This window comes from Etheostoma cragini, chromosome 10, assembly GCF_013103735.1.
Source record: "Etheostoma cragini isolate CJK2018 chromosome 10, CSU_Ecrag_1.0, whole genome shotgun sequence".
In the NCBI taxonomy this organism is placed as follows: domain Eukaryota; kingdom Metazoa; phylum Chordata; class Actinopteri; order Perciformes; family Percidae; genus Etheostoma; species Etheostoma cragini.
Window position 1 is genome coordinate 21535744 of NC_048416.1, and position 22285 is coordinate 21558028.

The following is a 22285-nucleotide window of genomic DNA, read 5'->3' on the forward strand; positions in this document are numbered from 1 at the left end:
ACGTTTCTTTTTTCAATAGATCAAATGACTACATGTAATGTGAAAGATGTTGCTTGTAATTATGAACTCAGGTCATTATTTGGTTTTACAGTCTGCTTTAGTTCAATCTCACCACTCTCATCCAACTTGTTTCAAGTCATAGCAGGCAGCTGTTTTTGCCAAAAATCTGTGATTAACGCACTGTATGTAATCTGCTTGCTGTGTTCAGCTCCAAACAGCAGACAGCCAACAACTAGCGGGTGAACATAGAGGAGCTAAAGACCAAGATATTTCCCACATCAGGTGGTCAGAAACAACTTCAAATATATGCTAATGTTGTTCTGTTTCTGCTGGACACTTGTTTGCCATATCACATTTTAAGGTATTAAGTTTAGGCAACTAACTAATAAGTAAAGATCGTGGTTACAGACTTTCTTTTATTAATTAAAAAAGAATATTAGGCACTTTTAAAAACAAATGCAGTCATTATACAGAGAGTAGTTTCTGTTATGTTTATGTCTGCGCTCATTGATAAAGGCCTAAATAGGGTAGTCAAAATAATAGAACCATCTGTCAGTATAACTCAATACAACTTAACAGCACCACAAGCTGCACCCTCCAAAATGACAATAAAGTTAATCTGATTAAGAATTGTCCAACATTAATGCAGTTTTTACGGATGCTGGCCTAAAATAAAGCCACAATTCTCTACTTAAGTAGTACATTAGCTCTGCATGTTAGTCATTAGAGTAATGGCAATGTAACCTACAAAGTGTCCGCCTCACTGTGAAATACGTTAGCATTAATTGTAAAAGTGCGAGGGAGGGGATTTTTACTGGCCTCCATAGGGAGAGCTCAGGTATTGAGCAATCTAGTGAGCTCCCACGAGGCCACAGTTGGGGTCAATAGGGGTAAAGGCTACTGAATGGTTTGGGAATAGTGGGCAGTCATTACTGTCTAGCTGCTCCCCCTCTGACACTGTCCTGCTCAGGGACACAAAGCTGTCTTCTACAGTACAGCTGCTGGCAACTGTAACAAGAATGCAGACACAGTGAGACTTTAGTGTACACCTGAAAACTAAAAACATGTGCACCAATGTATATTAATAGGAATACTGAGTCTTCATCCTGGTAGAAAACAAACCAATGAGAGGAAAAAAGGTCATCTTTACGAGACAAATTTGTGCAAGTGCATTCATGCAAACACACACAGACACATATGCATCATGGACAGACAGATTACACAGATTAGACACAAAAACAGATGTCTGCAGACTTACGCCTACATGCTTCACACACATACGCATGATCACACAGACTTGCAAAAAACAGATGTGAGCAGACAAACGTGAACGTACTCTGGAGGAGTGTGTCTGCAACAAAAATAAACACCTCTGTTTTCCACTATAGGAGAAACCTGTCAAAGATTGAAAGTTACAGTTTTGTTCTACAAATATGAGCTACTGAACCTGAAGAAATAGAGGAATCCATTAATGGGAGCAAGAAGAAGATATATCAAACAACAATCTCCAGTCATAATTACCCCAAGAAAAGTCTACTTTACACAAAACCAACAAAGCACTATTTCGACCTCCTAAATTTAAACACACATATTGTTTCTTTCTGTAAAACACATTATACTGTAAATGTCACACTGTAGTGTAGTGTAATAATTACTATGCATTAGATTTTGCCTCACTGTGCGGACTGGACAGCCACGGGATCTGACTCTTTCAGGGGAAACACAGTGGTGCCCTTCAGACAGACAGTACTACTGCGGTAGATGATGGTGAAGGCGCCGTGGATATGACACATTCCTTAGGTGTGGGAGATCCTGGTTTGACACCCACTGTGATATATCAACCAATGTGTTCTGAGCAAAACACTTAACCCCTAGTTGCCCCAGAGGTGTGTGACCTATACAGCAATTGTAAGTCTTTGAATAAAAGCGTCAGCTTAATGTAAAGTAAAACATACACTGATTAAAAACCATACTGAGTAAACTAGCCCCTTTTTTAGGGATTACAGCCTCTACAACAGGCATAATATGGCAATACAATTTGTTTGTATTTTTTTCTCAACAGTGATAACCTGCTGCCTGTTTTTTTTTTGCTCATTATAGTGAACATTGTAACCGATATTAATTTCCTCCTACTTGTCAAGTCCTAAATAGGCTGAGGCAAATTTTAGCTGTCACTGTTACCATTATGTATGCATAGATATGGGTCTCAAAAACTAATTCAGTTATGGTGTTTGTTAATTTTTAACGAAAATGTCATGATCCATCCTCTGCTTAAAAAATACTACATTTCACAGTCGAAATTCACATCTTGCAACATCAATTTGTTTTGCCTTAGCAGAGTATAATTTACAACTCAGACAGTATTGTAAGAACTATTGAATAGGGGTTTGTTTGTGATTGCAGTTTTTTTTAATAATGGTTTTCATTGGAAGAAAAATCATGTTGCAGCTTCTAACAAGTTATTGTCAATTAATATTCTTCTTTGCAAACACAGAAACTACATGCAGTTTGAAAATCCAAGTAAAGTTTGTTGATATGTTGCAGGTAAAATGATCCAGTGGTAAATGGAAGGAGGTTTTAACACCCTTGAGCAACGTTTGATTATTGCTATTGATTGAAGTTGGATTCAGAGCCATCATGGGTAGAAACTGTAGTACATGGATGGGCAAGGACGATTGGGGTGAATGAATCCAAGGGATAATCCCTAACTTAGTAAGAGAAAGTTATAGAAACATACAAGGCATGTAAGAAGGGAAAGAAGCAAAAAAATACATTATTTCTTTTTTGTGTGTGTCAGGATATTCTACCAGCCCAATTCATAAGCCAGTTCATCCATCTAGTGCCGATAAATTGAATAAGCAGTTAAAGCTACATCCACTGTTTTAACCCAAACAAGGTCATGGACAAACCTAAACCCCAAATCATATTACATCTTAAATCGAGCCCTGAAAAGCCCATCATAAATATCTGAAATCTTACATCTTGCAATATCACTCCATACTACACCATACCAAAAAATACCCACTAATGGGCGGAGTTCAAATGTTTACCCGGTGGATTAAAACACGATGCTTTAGTCATTGAATTTATGGTGGATAAGTCATCTTAATTTATTAATACATTACTGGTTTTGAAAAAATAAAATAGCCCCGTATCATCACATACCCTTCACCATACATAGAGATTGGCATGGTCAATGCAAATCAAACCAGATATTAGTCTAACTGAAGTAACACCATGCCAATCTCTATGTATGGTGAAGGGTATGTGATGATGTGGGGCTATTTTAATTCAGAAGGCCATGGAAACATTATCAGGATGCATAGTATCCTGGATCCATGAAATAACCAGCCTTTAATAATAATAATCTGCCTACCTCTATGGAAATTTGACATGTGGGTATGTATACCTTTGCCCGCTGGATCTTAAGGAAGAACATTTATTTATTTACAATACATTATTCATTCACAAAGAAAAATGGTGTCCTTAAAAGGTTGGATTTTTCCTTCTTTTTTTAAATCAAGGCATTAAGATCTATTTACAAAAGCCTCTTTTTAGTCAACTTAAGCATGGGCATGTAAACTTATGAGCACCACTGTAGCTGTGAAGTGGCGGGGAGGATAACGTTACCAAGACAATAAAGAGGACATCATATCTTCAAACGGCATCCTCTTTGGGAGTTCTGCCTGCATGAAGTTTCAGTGTGCATCTGCCAGGCTAGAATAGTGATGGAGATCACAGAGACGAAATGCAAAGGAGGTGCAGATAAACTTTGTGAGGAGAAGAAACATGCCATTTAGGCAGACGCTGCCAAATTGACGGACATGTTTTTGGCAAAAGCAGGACCTTCGTCAGCTCACGTGGCTGATGATAGTGATGGTGGTGATGGTGTCAGGCGCATGCACAGTAAGGAGGAGACTCAGGAGGAGAGGGACAGAGAGAGTTTAGTACAGCGGCAGAACTCCCCTTAAAACACGTTGCCCCTTGATAAAACTGAGCCAAAAACAAGTGGTGGACAAACTGTTGATGATAACACTACAACAATAGAAGAAGTAGGCATGCTATACTGTATGATTGCATTAGTTTGACGGCAAATTTTGGTTCCCGAGAGTTTGTGAGTGCCGGCTTTTCTGTCCTCTTTACATGTTGACAGAGATATAATGGTGAGGAAAAACCAATGCTTTTAATGTTAAACTTTCTGTAAGATAGACAACAGCAACAAAATGTATTTAATTTTCACTGAAAGTGATTTTGTCAAACTAACTTAAACTAAACACAAACATGATTAAAAAAATGCAGGTTATATTTAGGCAACGCATAGCACTGGTTTAATTTATTTATTATAACAGAATGTGAACTCTACAGTACGAGAGGTCTTGTTTTATGTTTCAAGCTGTAATTAACTGTAATCACCGCTAACAGCTGTACTACACACATATACTGTAGAAGGGCAATGGTTGCAAAGATAAGATGTGACAAATACAGGACAACTGGAAATGGTATTATACAATGAATGAGGTTGTGAATTTGTTATTCATCAAAAATCTGTGTTTTAATCACATTGCTTCTTGTTTGCATATCTTATGAACTCCATGAAGTTTTCCCTCATGGAGATCTTGATCTAAACAATGTTTGGTTTTTCCAAAATGCTGCACACTGAAAATGAAAATGAATCACTAATGGAGTGATGAGTCGGGGATAAATCAACTGAGCAGAACGCACTCTGAGTGCTCAGATTCATCACAGCAATCTGTTTCTCATCTACACTATAAGAATAATGAGCAGAGTTCCTCCCTGTGGTGTTCTTTTTACCGGAAGTCACTTCTCTATCAGATTTTCGTGTCAGTGCCCATGGAGTATTATCGCCAAAAAAAGCAAACAAAGATTATTCATTCTTCACCTACTTTAGATGGTGAGCTTTGCCGATCCTAAAGAAAAATAAAGGGTATAGACAAAATGTAGCATGACATGGAGAGGGACTGACACTGCAACGTAAATTACAGATTGAGCTACAAACACTGCTACAAAGTGGCTTTAGAAAAGAAGCAATTAGTTGATAAGTCAATTGACATAAAATTAATCTACCACCATTTTTTGTCAATGGTTCAATTGTTTCATTTTTTTTTCCAACTACTACTGTACTTTGTCTTACTTTCCTGTGCACTTTTCATAGAGAAAGTGATTAACTGATTACTAAATAATTACAATGATCAGTAATTGCTGCTTTTGCTGTTATATAACATTTCAGTTTTCAAAGCATGAGAAAAAATAGGCACTTGTGTGAACCCAAGTAGCAAGTATATGAGTTAAATAACTGAAAAAGGATTTTTATGCTTCAAGGAGAAAACTTGAAAATCATAATTAAGCCAAAAACAGACGAACTGCTGTATATCGCAACATGTCCTCATGCCGCAGTTTTAAACCATTTTAAACATTTAGTTAACAATGTGGAACAAAAATAGTGACGTTTATAAGCGATATTAACCAATGACATATCAGTATTCAAATTGCAGTATTTCTAAAATATTTTCTTTTACAAGAAATTAACAGCAAATATCTCGTAATTTGTATGAAAAAAACACACTTTCAAATACCTAAATTAAGCTGTATATCCTGTTATATTTTCACTGCAGAGTACTTGTGGAAGTCATGTGCTAGTTTATGTAAACATGTATTCCAGTTATGTTGCTTCTGTCTCCCCAGACAACTTCCTTCAAAGGCCCCAGACAAAGCATGTAATTTAAAGAGAGAAAAAGGGTGAATGACGCTAATTTGTAAGCATATTGATCTGATAACTTTTTTTATTTGCTGCACCTCTGGTCCTGTTCAGAATTGACTGGCATGTTCCCAGAACAGAACATACTGAATCATTCATAACTGTCTAATCTCAAAAAGGCTATGTACTGTATTTGGCGGCGCTCAGTGAGACAAACCATTCAGTTCCCTCTGTGGGACTCAGACCCCATATAGCACTGTTCACAGACACAATGAGAAATAAAGGGGTATTACGCTTACAAACACATAGTACAGCAGCCACAAGTAAAACGTTACTGCTTTTCTGATTATTTCCTTTTGAGTCCAGAAGCTTGTTTTTGCCAATAGAGACCTAGGACTGTTTCTAGGAATAGCTACTGCAGCTTTAGCAAACACAGGTAAAGTGGTGTGACATAGTTTGACAAAGGTCAGTTTTAATGGAGAGGATGATTTCTTATATCAAGGATTATTTTATTGTCTTGTGGTTTGCTGCATGTTTTCCAGATAGTGTTGCTATACATGTTAGGAAAAACATGGTATTTGTCCTTGATGTTGGAGCTTAATGGAACTCTATTGTCTCTCTGTATCTTCACTATTCCAGTATTGATCAGTAATCATTCTCTTTCACTCAACTTGAATGGAGTGGTATTAAAGCCCCATATACTTCAGCAACTTTCCAATCCTTTTGTGTACTAAGAACAGAGAAGACACAAAGTTCACTGGTTTACTCCCAACAATTTCCCCTGACAATAAGAAATAATAGCTTCTGTTAATACAAATCTTCACATGTAGTGACAAACGTGTAGTCTTTGTATCATACATATCTGCAGAATATTTTCATAATGAGTCTTGAAAATGGATACAGTTGATTAGCTGAGAGCTGCGTTATTCCACAAAAGCGGTACTTCATTTCTGCTTGATTTGATCGCAACGACAATATACAAATGTACAGACTGGCTTTGGTCTGCAGAGGTCTCCCACAGTCTGACACTGGCGGTGGAACTGGACCACTTAGACAAAAAAATAGAAAAACAAAATCACTGTACATATTTAGAGGGAGGCGTAACGCCACACAATCCATTTTCCTCTCAACTGCACTGGTCCTCCCATCTGCTTGGTACTAGGAGGGTCCCTTGCACGCTCCCCTGCGGTCTTTAGTGTCCATTGTTGCGCAGATGAAGGAGCAACAACAGAAGGCTAAAGGCAGCTTGAAGCATTAAGCTAGGAGGTGAAGCAGAGATTGGGAGGCTGTTGGATGGCAGGGTGGACTGGCCCACTAGTAGTTCATTTCCCAGGTCCTGGGAGGAGACAAAGAGATACATTTATGCCCATTTGTTTTTTGGATAATTCAATTCTGATTATCTGCTAATGACTACAATAGTGAGTGACAAACAGCCCCTTTTGAGTTTCAGGTGATCATCATTATAAAGATGAATGGTGATCATTTGTATCACGGTTCATTTTAGCTCTGAAGGTCAGGATTAAAAACGGGCAAAAGTAAAGGCTAGGACAGGTGTTAGTGAACAGCCAGAAGACCCTAAGACTACACAATATTTTTGCTTTATGAGATGGTCAATGTATCAAATTAGATGATCGTAGATTCAAAAACATTCTTGCCATGGGTTTGCCAAGAAATGCAACTAAATGCACATTGGACCTTGAAGAATCATTGCTTTCTGTTTTTCATGTAAGATGTACGTAGTTGGAGTGCCATGGATGAAACTCACTGTTCCAATGGCATATTTACTGTAGGTACGTTTTTATGAATAAAAGTGAAACTTGGAAGCATTTATCGTCACTCGGCAATGAAGGTGGTCTTTGTGTTTTCTTTTTCAGTGCATATAAAGAGAGGCTGTGTGGGTATGCAGCGTAATGAGCAGAGACTAATGTTAAACCCACGGATGTGATTTATTTGAAATAATGCTCCTAACCTGAGGGTTACAGGTTTCTTAAAAGGGAATATCATCATCATTATTTATATGATTTGCCATGCAGTTGTGCATGCTATACACTATGTGATCCACTGGGCCAATGTCATGTAATGGGAATTGTAAAACTAGGCAAGAGAAGGCTAAAACATAGGGACTCTTTTTGTTTGGACGTTTTGAGGCAAGTTAAGTTGGGCTATTATATGGCTGATATTGCGTAGTCTGAATTCAACAGTCCTTATATTACAGTAGTCTTGTCAAACACTGCATTCAAATTTTCACAGTTCACATCAACATGATTTACCTCTGTTGTATGTTGCAGTGACACTAGGGCTGCAACAACTAATCAATTAAATGTATTCAAATTTTGCCAGCATCCAAACGCATGATGCTTAAACTGCTTAAATTAAAAACAAACATAGCGGATTAAAATCCCTTCTATCTGTTTTGTGATGAGTCAATGGTGCTAACCCCTGATAACGCCATTTTAGAGCTAATGCTTCATAAAGCTAACGTCACTTTGATCCATCACAAAATGTAGAGAAAAAGTTTTCCCGGTCTCTTACATTTGTTTTTAATAACCTGTAATTATGCACTTGTCCATTAAACGGACACAAATCTGCTGGCAACGGCAGATAAAGCTAATGCTAACAAAATGGTTTTTTTTTAAATAAAAATATAGCTTCTCTTTCTATCCGATTATTTGTCACTTAATCAAAGTAACAATCAACGGAGGGATTGCTTATCAAAATAGTCATTAGTTAAGCCCTCAGTGACAAAGAAGGAAAAGTAGAATAATTGTGGTAGTTTCCAAATTGACTCCATGGCACACCACAGTGCATCCCGCTCTTACAAGCGTATGCCATCCAAATAAAAAAAACTATAATCATCTCATTAAAATTCCACACAAAGTCACATTACTATTTAAAAATGAAAATAAAACTGCACACCTGTGTTGGTATTATTGTATCCAGAATGTTCCTCATAGTTTCCATGGTTGCTGGTGGAGAAGCAGTGCTCCTGTTTTCCCTGCTGCTTTGGTCAGTACTGGCTGTACTGGACTGGCTGACAGTTGCCTGCTGGTCCGACTCACTTCCAAACGTCATAAGAGCATTCCCTAAAACATTAGACATGGTATTTAAAAACAACAAACAAAAAAACAGCTGTCAGGCTTCAGCAACATTGTCTTGATATGTTTTCAGTGAGTTCCACTCATGTCTTATTTATTCACGTCAGATGCCTCTAGTTCTGAATCGTAAATTTTTCATGTGAGGTTTTGCTGGGCCAGAGCTTGGATTTGGTCAGCAGAGGCGCAAGAGAGAAAAAAAGAAAACAGAATATACTCAGTATTCTCTTCAAGTTTCCAAACTGCACCTGCCTCTCCACATCGACCTCATTAACTCACAGACCGTTTGCACTGGCCTAACAACTCTCTCTCTGTATGTTTTCTAGGCCGGGGGCCCAAGGAAAGACTGGCCAAAGATTCACCTCGCCGCACACACCAAGGAAAGATACTCATTGTACAAGTTCAATGATAGATATCTGCTCACTGAAGTCAATAATATGGACCATTAATTATTAACTCTTCAGATCAGAGGTCATAAGAGAAATGGAAAGAAGAGAATTTGCATTAGGAATTTTGGCAGAAGAATAGAAGACACAAGGACTTTTGGATTAAGGTTGATGTAGCACCATGTAATGAAATTAATCTGTGTTATCGTTTCCATTATTTATGTGATAATAGTTTACAACTGCTTTTTCTTTTATTCCTAAATTGCTCAGCTCACCTTCATAAACCTTATTCATATTGTGATCCATTCTTTAGTCTCATTTTTGCAGCTGTCCACATCATTCAGGTTTCAGAACATTTCCTTAGTGGCTGTAGGAGTTCAACATTTAGATATGTTTGATAGTCAAGAATCACATTTAACCCTTAAATGCATACCAAAGGTCGTTAGATTACTCTGAACATAATACACCCTGTTTAATACACCAATTTCTATAACATTTTACCCTCAACTCCTTGTTGTATTTTGTCGGTTCAGCTTCATGGATGGCAATGTTGGTCTGTTGGTTAATTTGTTTGGCTGAATGACCTGATCACAAGTGGATAGCTCTGAGTACGTGTGTTCACACCTGGCATCAGAATGTAATGCATCTTTAGTGACCACTTGTGATTGATATCACTTCTCTATATGCAATTTGCACATTTTCATTTGAAAATAAGGTGTGGGTGTGTGTGTTTGTGTGGGTGTGGGTGTGTGTGTTAATGTGTTAATGTCAGTTGTTACTCTCTAAAGCAAACTCTCTAAATCTAAATTAGAAAGGTTTGATGACTAACAAAAAACACTGCCTAGGATCTGTCTGAGTGCCGAAATAAGGATGTCTAGTGACGGACGCCATGACCTATACAGGTTGGAAAGATGTTTTTAAAAGTCTCGAGCGTTTAGTTTTCAGTACTTTTGTAGTTGATAACTGAATCTCTGTAGTTTAAAGTGTTCACTTCGTTTCAAGTTTGCATTTAGGGGTTACTGCTGATGAAGACCCAACATTTCCTAATTTTGCTGCTTCATAAAGCTTTTATTTTGAAAGAAAAAGAAAGCAGACATAGAAGCTGAACTTCAAGGCACAGACATTCAGGTAGAAGCTACAAAGGTACTGAGAGCTAAACACACCGTGATTTATTAAAAATGTCCTCTTCTGCACAGGTACCGGCGCCATCATTAGACATGTGAGACAACAGACATGTACACACACTAACATAGAGCAAGAAATTAGTCAATAGAGTCAAAATGCATTTGGAGACACACTCTGCTGCCAGGTGTAAACACGTGTACGTAGAGCTGTCCACTTGTGATCGGATCACTTAGATCAGATTTTAATACCTGGTGAATGCGCATTGGGTGCTTTCCCACCTGTTTTTAGAGCTGTCCACTTGTGATCAGATCACTAATGACAGATTTTAATACGAGTTGGAATCAGGGTTCTAGATGATGAATTCTAATAACTTTTGTGATCGCCTGACCTTTCCTCTAACTCGACCATGAGTTTGACATTTGTGGATTTGGGTGAAATGTCTCAACGGCTGTTGGATGGATTGCCATGAAATTTGATTCCGGCATTCATGCTTCCTCCATGGGATAATTTGTTATGACTTTGGTGATTGCCTGACATTTTATCTAGTGCCATCAGTCAATGTTAATAGTTCATTCTGAATAATTTACAAGCAGTGTTTAATTAATTAGGTGCTTAAGAAATTGTCCCTAAAGACCCAAGCAATGAAGGAATGTTGGTCTAAACACCTATGTATTTAAGGGTTATAAAAGAGTAATTAGTGTTAAAAAATTATCAGCAATTTACTAAAGAAAGTTTTCACAAGTTAGCTCACTAACCTTTTTCTACCAATTGTAAAGAAAAAAAGGGCATCAGGTGTTTGGAGGAGAATCAAAAAATTTACTATTATCTAACAATCACAGGGCCAGCTTACTTATAATTCACTAAGAAGTGACTGAACACCCAGGTGGAATTACCAAGGAAACAGCGTGAAGGGGTTGATTTATAACAAGAGAAGATGAAGTGAGCAAGTAAATGGTAGAGAAACAGAGGAAGCATACTGTTAAAACTACAAAAACCACAGATCTCTGATTTAAATACATCTTGTCCGCTGTTTGAGCATGCTGAGAAACATCTGTCTCACTGAATCCACATGGCTCTGTCCTGTCGTCTTTCTTCTATCACCAAACTTTTACTTAGTTTTTCATTTCAATTCTTTGTTTATGTCCCCTGTTACAGGTTATCAGTGCAAATTATTCTGATTAAGGAACACCGTTTTTGTATTTGATGTCATTTCATGTCTGGCTATAACATCAATGAAGGGAAATTACATGAAACCATATAAATACAAAGGTGCACCTGAGGTATTTGTGGAACAGTATTTTTTGAAGCTCTGTAGTGATTTTCTTTATATGCTTTTTTATACTTAAACATCCTGCTATACTCACTACATATATACACACTGAGACTGAAAGTGTCCATATGCTTACTCTTTAATCTAAGAAGATATAGATCTAAGGCTTCCTTTGTAGTATAAACGCAAAAAGCTGCTTGAATTCTAATTTTTCCAACCAGGACAACATCTATCAATGGTACACATTTGGCCTCAAAGAATTTTTTTCCATCTTTTACAGCTCCTGGCCAGAAAACAGCCACATAACCCCCCATAAAACCCCAATTTATCATGTTTTACACTTCGGTGTTGTACGGATTAAAGATTTGGGAAATATCATGTCGATAAGTTAACTTAAGAGGTGCTGGGAGGCAGGTAGTAAGCCTACTTTTGGACACTGCCAGACTAGCTGTTTCCCCCGTCTTGTGTCTTTATGCTAAGCCAAGATAATAGGATGCTTCTTTTTAGTCCTCTTTTGACTGAGAAAACAAGCATATTCCACATTGCTTTACAGGTGTATGACACACATACAAATTGTATTTGACTGCTTGAATTGGAAAATATAACTGTTAGTAAGATGAACAGTTATAATTCAAGAAGACAGAATAACAAATTAGTGCAATTCTGATCTTGGACAAACTTTGCATCATTGCCATCTGGTGATGCAGTGTGTGTCCTTGGAGCTAAAGGAAAACTGCATTTTACAGCACACTTTGAAACATTTGCCGTGTCACTGCTGTTGGCCTAGTTTCCCTGTCAAAATACTCTGAATAGTCACTCAGGGAAATGATAAGAACCGAAACTGTATAAAAATGTATCCCAAAAAAATGTATTAAACAAGACACAATAATAACAGTCGATTGTTTTACCCCCGTATATGTTGGTATATTCCAATAGATTGTGGATAAGAGTTACTCACGGAGACAGATGTTGTTGGTGAAGTATCCCAGGAAATTATCACAGTCTTTTCTCCGGCTCCCGCTGGCTGAGCAGGAGCACCATGGAGCCACACTGGACGTGGAGTTGTCAACATAGTTTGGAGTTATTGTGCTTCCTGCAGAGAGAACGCACCAGGCCTCAATCAGTATTATATATTCATTGTCCCTTTGAGTTGTTTCCCTGTATTCATAGTGCTTTATCTGAAACATGAATGGACACTGCATTACTTATACGCTGACCTGATGCACAAGGCTGATAATATTCTAGTATTATTGGTTAGCCTGGCTGTGCACTGACTGGTCTGATATAATAGAGAGATTCTGATGAATACTCCAATTTTTAGGTTAATATTTTTCTTTGGCTGTTTTATTTCCCTTCAACATAGTGAGAGTGTGATTTCAAGTGGTTTAATATATACAAGAATGGAATGAAAAGGCAAACCTGTTTGTGCAGAGGGGCATCATCATTTGAGGTTCTTGAAATGCATTAAGTCTGCTCCTCTTTCGAGTGTGTTTGGAAAAGAAGTGGCTGTTCTTTTTTCTTTTACAGACTGTTATAAAACAAATTTAACACAACTCGCAAAGAGCCTCCATCTTTCTGTGATGAGAAATGTGTCTGCTCCTGTAAAACCACGTTGATTCTTTGTCTTTTGGTTTGGTATTAGAAATTTCATTTTATTCTCCCACTCACTCTCAACCTTTTTCTGTATTTGTCCCTCTAGGTAGCTATCACTTATTAATGCCTCCTTATTGTTGCACATTCTTTATATTTCCTTCTCTAACACAGTATATAGCACATATCTTCATTCACATTTCCTCCCCTCTCCACCTGTCCATTTCATTTCTTTTATGCGTTTCCTCTCTGTGTATAACCTCTCAGGTGTGCACCTACCTATGAGCCCTGTGTAGGCAAGAAGGCAGGCTCCGTGGTTCCCTTGCTTGCAGCCATTAGTAGAAGTTTCAGAGGGTTCACAATTGTACTGGAACTGTGCCAAGCGAGACCTAGTGAAGCAACGGGCACTGGTTACCAAGAACATGTTATCTCCCTGTATTGTTTTATTTATTTTTTAATTTTTTAAATACATTCTTTCTACTATAACTTTCATTTCATTGGGATTTCGCCCCTCTGACATTAAGAAATATTGTCGAACATGGTGAAGACTGAAAGCATTGGACTGTAATGTAACAGTGATAGAAAGAGTAATATATTTCATCCCCCAGACCTGGGATCATTAGTAAATCCCTCTGAGTGTAATGGGGCTGTGAAAAATAATGGCCATGACCAGAGATAGCAATGAGCGATAACTCTGATCCATCTGGCTCTTTATCTGTGCTAAATATTTAATGTGTTATTCCGACAGGCTCTCTGGGGTGTTCTAACCAATGGTTGGTAGAAAGCTTTAGGGTAAAACAGCAGGCAATTTTGTTGATTGAATGGCTGTTTATCTCCTTTCAAAGAGCCATAACAATGAACAGCACTGGCCCAAATATGGATGGTGATTTTAGTTTAAACACATATCCAAGGAGTACTTGAATAAACTAGGAATGGTGAAACATTTGCTTTGCTGATTTGGGATTCCTTGAGAAAAGAGAGTTCATTAAGCAAAACAAAACTGGGGATTTGGATGATATTAGAGCAATATGTTATTGTATCCATATGAGACCATGGCTAAGTGAGAAATAATTGTAATATCTGTTATAGACATGAGAGAAAGACTGACATTGGTATAAATGGGAGCCAATTAGAAGCTTCCCATTTAGCTCCATTCTAACCTGCACACATAATCAGCGTTGCAGATCCTCATCTGTGAAATGCAGTTTGGTTTTTCCCCGCTTTCATAAGAGCAACTGGGTACAATAGTCTGCCTTCGACGCTCTGCGCATGCCGTGTCCGTACAGGGGCAGAAGAGCAGTTCATGTGTGTATTCGGCAGGGACACGGTCAAAGAACCTGCGCAGAGCCTTATTGCATTTAGGCCGGTTGCACAGGCCCGACTTGGCAGTGGGTTTGATACAAGCTGAGACATATTCTGTGCGGAGCTTCTGGCACAAGTCGTCCACATTGCAAGCCTTGGCCGCATCCAGGCAGCGATTCACAGTTGTCATGCCAACATCTGAGTCTGTGGATAGAAGTAAGGTCAACCTCTGGCGTATATATCAGTGCAAATATAATACCAACAGATCAAAATGGTTTTAAGTTTCAGTGAATAACAGCATATGTGATGTATGTACTCAGTTGATTCAACATGCATCTTGTTAGAGGTTTGAAATTTGAAAAGGGTAGTCTGGAATGAAAGATCAGCTTCAAGGTGAAATGTCTGTAAATAAACAATGGAGGCTCATTTTATGAGGACCAGATTAACAAAATGAGTAGGAGAAGAGTCTGCTCTCTTTTCTTAAGTTATGAAAAAACTCCTCTCCTAATATTCAATTTGTAGAACTAAAAGTATTCAAGTACTCAAGTAAAACCAGTGAAATTCTTTGCATTATTTTATATACACATAACGTAAAAGAAACAGATTGTAAATATTGCCATAACCCAGTTCAACCGCTATTTTTATCGACATAGTGATGTAAACAATAGAGAAAACATATATATCATAGACATGTTTTGACTTTATAAAGTATGTTGTCATACCGCCCAGCACTAGTGCAGATGCACAATCTGAATACAATTTAGGGTTCTTCAATTGAATAGTCTCTTAACAATATCATCCTAGATGCTGAAATTGTGTTCAGATGACCGGTAATACATGTGTAATTAAACTGTGTCTTAAAAACAGAAGAGACCTCTATTTGCCTTGGGCATGCTTCCAGGGGAAAATTCAGTCAAGTCATGTATTCATGCCAGAACATAACATCATCAAAGGGGAAAATTGTATAAAATGAGGTGAAACTTAATGAAAGTCAGTGAACTTGCCAGCTGTAATAGATGCCAAGCGGACATAGTCGTAATCCCTACTCACTGTCTCATAGGGATATCGCTCCACCAGATTGAGTCCTGAAAGAAAAATAGACAAGTAAAATCCTTGGCTTTAATGTTGTAATATCACAATTCATTTAAAATATATGAAACATAAATAATGATCTCATACCAATCATTTTCATTTAGTCACCGAAGCTCCAATCGACTAAATCATGGATAAAACACTGCCTATCTTTCATTTGTCATTTAGTTTTTTAGTTTCAGCTACTTTTTCTGAATAAAAGGTATGATTTGTAAACTTTTTGACAGATTATTTTGGCAGTATGGACAGCTGTTATCCAGCAAGCACTGACCATGTATGATGGACTGATGAAGGCTCCAGTAGATACTGAGGCAGTTCTTCTCCTTCTTCATTCCCCGTTTACACTGGCAGCCATGTAAGGGGCTGGACAGCAAGGCAGACACTGCATTGGCACACTGGCTCCGGGCACCGGGGCCCAGCTTCACACTGCCGTTGCCCGCTACACACTGACGCAAAGTCCGCAGACGTGGACTACAAGTCTCATCGCTCGAACACGAGTCTCCAGCCACCAAGCAGTCTCTGCCGCCCAGTATAACCTCTAACAGAGCTGTGAGAGAAAATCAGAGAGCAGAGAGATGAGGGGGATTTGAGATGGCAGTTGTGGTGCAAGATGAGATGGAAATAAAAACAGTCAGCTTCAGCCGGAAACAAATGTCAGGAATACGAAAGGAAAATGCAGGAAAGTTAACATTAACATTAACGGGGGAACTCAGCAGTATGTTACATAAACTGTGTGGCTCATTGTGGAAGTCTGAAAATGTGAGAATCCACTGGTGAAATTCTCCTGAAAATATTTAATCATTACAGCAGTCCTCTCATAAAAAGTGAAAAATGTATTGGATGTAGCTGATGCATCTTATTGCTCTTTTGTTTCACAAATTGAGATGCATTATACATCTTAAATTTGGTGAAATCCAAGATATTGTGTGTGATGGCCTGTTTTAAGTCCACTATAGTTCCAAGATGAGGGACTCTGGGACAATCAAATATTTGCTGTATGATTTGTTTTTCGTGGTTCTAGCCATACTAGCAGACTAGGTCTAGGGATGTAAATGTCTCTGTCTGTCCACTTCTTTGGTCTAGACTTTAGACAAACTTAACTTAACAACTATTGGATGGGAGGAGCTTGAGATCAAACCCCAAACCCTGTGTGACTATCAGATGACCCATTTTACCTCATGAGCCAAAGCTAGCCCAGCTAGCCACTGGTAAAGTAGAATAAATAAAAATAAAAAAAAAACTTAAAATCCACACATTTTATACCAAATATTTTACAATTCAAAATGAAGAAAATCAGTCTTGATAGGAATGATTACAGTCATCTCTATTTGCATCCAAAAACAGACTCTTGTATATATCAGGTCTTTTGTCTGTGGTAGATTATTTCTTTCACACATATTTAGCCTCTCTTGTATGACGATTTAAAAAAAAAACTCTATGAAAGGTTTTTGTTTAAGCTGTTATATTTTTCCATGACCTTTATTAGGTTCATAATAACTTGGCTTGTGTTTATTACAATGTATAACATGCTTTGTAACTGGCAGAATTATTGATTCTTACTAACTTCTCACAGAGTTTAAGCTAGGAGACCTTGTATTTGTAATGCGTGCTGAATATTTGTGTATGCAGTTACTGTGTAAAAGTTCTTGAGTGGCAGCATTATACAAATGTAAAACCATGCTCTCATTGACCTTGTCCTGTGTACAGTTGCTTTGACGCCTACAGTTCTGCTGCATAAGTCAAGTCTATTAAGCAAGCCAGAGAACTTGAATAATAGGTGTGTGACTGGATATACAGAGAACATTAACAAGTGAAAGAACTACAGAATAATATTCCTTGCTGTAGTGAAAAGCCCATGCAGTACCAGGTCCATTTAATGAACTCTATCTCAGTGCACCAACATACCCTGGTGACAAGAGACAAGAATGTGGGATGAAAAGTGACATTTATGTTAAGTTGTGTCTATACTAGCAGTAGAGGTAGATGTAGAAAGAGCTCAAAAGCACTGTACAATACAGACCCTTGCTGGAGGTAATTGCACTGGAGGTGGTGAATTGTTAAAAAGAGCTGCCACCCATCTGTTGAGTCTGTCTTGTCTTTCCATCTCTGTGGGGGTTTTATACAAAAAGAGAAAATGAAAATGATCTTTTTGTAGCCCTACACTGTCCATCAGTATTTGTTTTACATGACAAGTTTACTTGTTGGTAGTGCTACTGATGAGTTGTCTCCTTAGAACTGGAAGTATGATTAGATTTGTGTTCTTAGGTTATTCTGAAAACGTATTACTAAGCATGACCGGCAATAAGACAAGAGGATCCCATTATTCAACACTTTAAATTCATACCACCTCTGTTTTCACCCATAATGTGTTATACCCCCATCTGCTTAAATCAAACATTTTCAATTTCATGCTGCTTTCATCTGCCTAAACTGTAGGTATTTTTGGGGCAAAATTTTCTCAGCTACTGTTTTGATCTCCAAAATACACACACATACTCGAAGAGAGAAAGTAATAAATCAACACATTTTCTATTTTGTCAACACTGTTTAATTAAATACATGTGCCTTTTACAGGTAAATCTTTACTCAAACCCCACAGGTGAAGTGAGTCTGTCTCACATCAAGAGTAACTGAAGCGCTCATCCTTTTTCAGCACGTCAACTAAGTGCATCCAATACAGACGTGGATACTGGGGGGAAAATTCCAGCAAATGGCAATGTCCAACCAAGGCCAGATGGTCAGTTACAAATTTAAGGCAGAGATCCCAGGCCCTTCCTGCTTTGTGTCAGTTTGTGCTGCCTGGGCTGAAGTTGGAATAGACACCATACATCATGAATGCAAATGAGCCACTTGATTTGACATTTCCAATAAGCCCGTCTCAATGTACCAGTGGGTTTAGCCAATTAACCATGTCAGTAATCAATGTGTTCTAAAGCTCAGTTAAATCCTCAGTTTCCCTGCCACATAAATCACAGGCAGATTAGCTGACCAGTTACCTCTGCGCACCGACTTAATGGTCCACTTCAGGAGGGATAAAATGGAAAATTAAACTTAATGAAATCAGCTGGAATGTAACCCTAACGGCTATACAGTACATATACAAAGTTGGTGTATTGGTGCACTTAGTACCACTACTTAGCAGTAGAAGTAGTATCACCTTTGTTTCAGTATTCGTTAAGATTTGTAAGTTATGGATTAAAACTAGCAGCCTCACTTTAAAGTGAGTAGTCTCTAACACTGATGGCTGCCAAACAAAGTGTATTCAGCAACATGATTTAGGCTAAACCATTGTGTGTATGGTTTTTTGTGGTTACTTCTATATACTTTCAGCTAGAAAACACATTTGAAATGTTGAGATTGAGACATTATTGGAATAACGTTTCTTATTCATACCTTTTTCTGTTTTGACAAAAAAATACTGTACATGTTTGGCTTTGAACCTGCAATGAAAAATAAATAATTATGAAACATTTTGGCAACTTGGTGGCAGTGAAAATAGGTTTTGAACACAACATTGCCATCATCACCTTTTAAGTTGATATGGGGAACTTGTTAGAAAACAGTTACCAGGCAACGTTGCCATTCATTTGGAGTTGGGTTTCTGGCAAGTTTCTTGGTCTTCACCAACTCAAACCAGTATCTGCCTCATAAGCTATGTTCACCAGCTAGTCACTTACTGTGTCTACGACGTAAAAATCTATGCAACAGGAGCTACATTTAGCAGTGGCTGTCTTTTTGGTAGAAGGTCTTCTATATACATACAGTTGCGTTCAGACTAATAGCAGTGTGTTTAAAAAGTGAATGATGCTCAAAAGCTTTTAATTCCATAATACCAATGCATTGGTAACACTGCACGTTCAATTCCAAATCAAAACATGACCAAAATGATTAAGTTTGTGTTATACCTTTACAGAAAGTGAAGAAAAAGGAATATTAGGCTGTTCAAAAGAATAGCAGTAGTTGCATTTTCCTTTAAATCTCAAACATTTACTGTATAAACTGAAAAAAAGGTTTTCTTTACTTTGAATCACTGCACTAATATTTATTTGCATAACTATTTTTTTCTGATAACTGCTTTACATCTGTGTTGCATGGAGTCAACCAACTTCTGGCACCTGTGAACAGGTATTCAAACCCAGAACAATTCCTCTGTATTACTGGGGTTTTCCTCAGAAACAGCATTTTTGATGTCATCCCACAAGTGTTGTTGTAGGGATTGGGCTGCCCACTCCAAAACAACTTGTTCATCTGGAACCAAGACTTTGCTCACTTACTGGTGTGTTTCGGGTCCTTGTCTTGTTGAAAGACCCATTTCAAAGACATTCCCTCTTCAGCATAAGGCAGCATGAGTATTTTAATGCGTTGAAACTGATCCATGATCCCTGGTATGCGATAAAAGGCCCAACACCACAGTATGAGAAACATCCCCATAACATGATTTTTGCACCACCATGCAACTGTTTCTTCACAGAATCAATCACCTCATTAATTATTAGTTGACTAATTGATTATTTGATAGAAAACAAAAAAAATTAGCATTTTTTAACAATCAATTGAAACTCAATTTTTTAACACAACACTGCTTATTTTGAACATGAATCTGCCAATTACAGATCCAGTTCCACAGAATGAGCAGCATGCATGTCACGACTGTTGGGTCTGTTGGTTTTACAACACTTACTAGTAAATTATTTGCCTTGTAGAAATATCACTTCTACCAAAAAATATGATTTATGAGGTTAGTAATGTTGGACTGCTGTTATTTTAAACACATCTGTATGTTGGTCGACTAATCTTCCTTTAGTTTGTGTTGATTTGAAGTTTTTGAAAAACTCATTTTTGAGCTCTCCTCCCGAGCTCTAGCTCCGATTGCCACCGACTTTTTAGTGAATCATCAATGGATCAAGCTTATTACAAGTTGTATAAAACATATCAATATCTCAATTACTTTTCAAGTTATTGACAAATTAACTTTGAAAGGGGCGTGGCTCTGGACATGAATAAACACAAATCAGCAACCGATATGGCCAATCATCACAAAACTCACAGGGCATGTTCAGTGCCCCGTACATACCCAGACAGTTTTATATACATAGACCACTCGGGACCACAGCAAGTGCAAGATAGGTGAATGGCATTACACATATTTTACTAAAATACATATTCATTGTTCAATCATCACAAACTCCCTCATGAGTACCTGAACCATGCCCTGAAAGTTTCACAAATCAGGCTATAGATGACTAAATGTTTGTTCAATCAACACAAAACTTCCATAATGACCTCACACATACACTGCAAGTCTCATTCAAATTGACGACTAGGGGAATCGCAGCTTGTGGCTTTATTAGCAATTGTTTTATCTGCTTTTCTCATATTGCCATGAGCTGGACTAAGCTACATATCACAATGAATTGAAAATAAATGTTTTGACAAACAATTGTAGGCATTTTAAACAAAGTGCATTATTGTTCAATCGTTACAAAGCATTCAGGATATGATTTATAACGACGTTGGACCACATGTGTGAAATTACTTTGAAGGCGCCATTGAGAAAAAAGGTTTGAATCGCTGCTTGCGGCTATATTTCTTTTTTGTATATTCTAATCTCCTGAAATATAACACTTTTTATTGAGAGAAAAGTGAAGTTTATCATATTTTGAAAGTCATGTAGGTCCTTGTGTTTACTAGACATAGTTTGTTCTAAGATGTGAACATTTTAAAGTTACTGGCTTAAGTGAATATAAATTATTCTACAAGTGTATGAATCATCTCCACAATAAAACGGTCTGCATTTATCTGTCATAAAATGTTGCTGTCTTGTACTGTGCCTAACACCACATTATTTGCTTTGATGGGACAAAATTAGCTAGTCAGACATCAAAGCAGAGTAGATTGAATTTGGCAGAATGAGACTGCAAAATAGCCATCTAAATAAAAAAGCTATGTCAGCTCCACTCATATTAGACATCAAACAAATAGTGAACAAAGACCTTGAAAACGCGTAGTAATTTAACTTCAAAATATTAAATAAGAGAAGCATTTACACTTTCATCAGAAAAGACTGTGATCTTGATCATACACACACACATATCACTTAGGTATGCAATATGCAGTACCTGAGGCTCCATGCAGGAAATAATATCAAAAGCCGGTAGTAAGGTCCGTTTAAGCCCTTTAAAAGAACTCAGACCTGTTAGTATGCTTTTTTTACGCATATGTCAACACTCCAAAGGGAATCAGACCCCTCTGAAATGAACCTCTTCCCGAAGAGGTCTGAGTACGGTTCCTTTCAAGTCTGTGTTGCACTTCTTTTCACCTGTGCATGGTGAACACAACACGATTCAGGTTTATTTTAAAGAGGACTATGTGTGACATCACCTTAGGAAACAGGAAAAGAGGATGCTTTGGGGATTGCAGGACAACCAACGGCAGATAAAAATAAACAATGTTCTTCTTGAAGTAAATTGTTGTCCGTGCTTTCAAACACAAGCAGGTTCAAAATGGCCGCAGTGAGAAGTTTATATTCACAGCCACTGTAATTAACTAATTTATAGGCTGCACCAAGTGCCACAAAGGCAAAATGGAAAATGTTAAATCCTAAATTATGTAACATGACACTCACTGATATCAGCCGCTTTGTTTACTGTTCGCTCTCTAACAGCCGTATTACAACAAGAACAGATCAAATAGGAGCAGCTATAAGAAGCAT

At 37.8% G+C, this 22285-nt stretch overlaps 1 protein-coding gene across 2 annotated transcripts in view; it reads right to left on the bottom strand.

Annotated features, from left to right (window-relative positions):
• Nucleotides 1–5783: 5783 nt before the first annotated feature.
• Nucleotides 5784–22285, bottom strand: part of gfra4b (GDNF family receptor alpha 4b) — a 39529-nt gene continuing 23027 nt past the window's right edge. The window contains exons 2-8 of one of the 2 annotated variants that reach the window (XM_034884197.1): nucleotides 15845–16120; nucleotides 15486–15566; nucleotides 14340–14685; nucleotides 13459–13568; nucleotides 12548–12682; nucleotides 8633–8799; nucleotides 5784–7052 (exon numbers count right to left, since the gene is read on the bottom strand). In XM_034884197.1, coding sequence (XP_034740088.1) covers nucleotides 6909–7052; nucleotides 8633–8799; nucleotides 12548–12682; nucleotides 13459–13568; nucleotides 14340–14685; nucleotides 15486–15566; nucleotides 15845–16120 — 1259 coding nt within the window. In that variant the 3' untranslated portion in view covers nucleotides 5784–6908. Of the gene's footprint in view, nucleotides 7053–8632; nucleotides 8800–12547; nucleotides 12683–13454; nucleotides 13569–14339; nucleotides 14686–15485; nucleotides 15567–15844; nucleotides 16121–22285 lie in introns of both variants that reach the window. The other variant, XM_034884198.1, reaches the window with a different exon arrangement.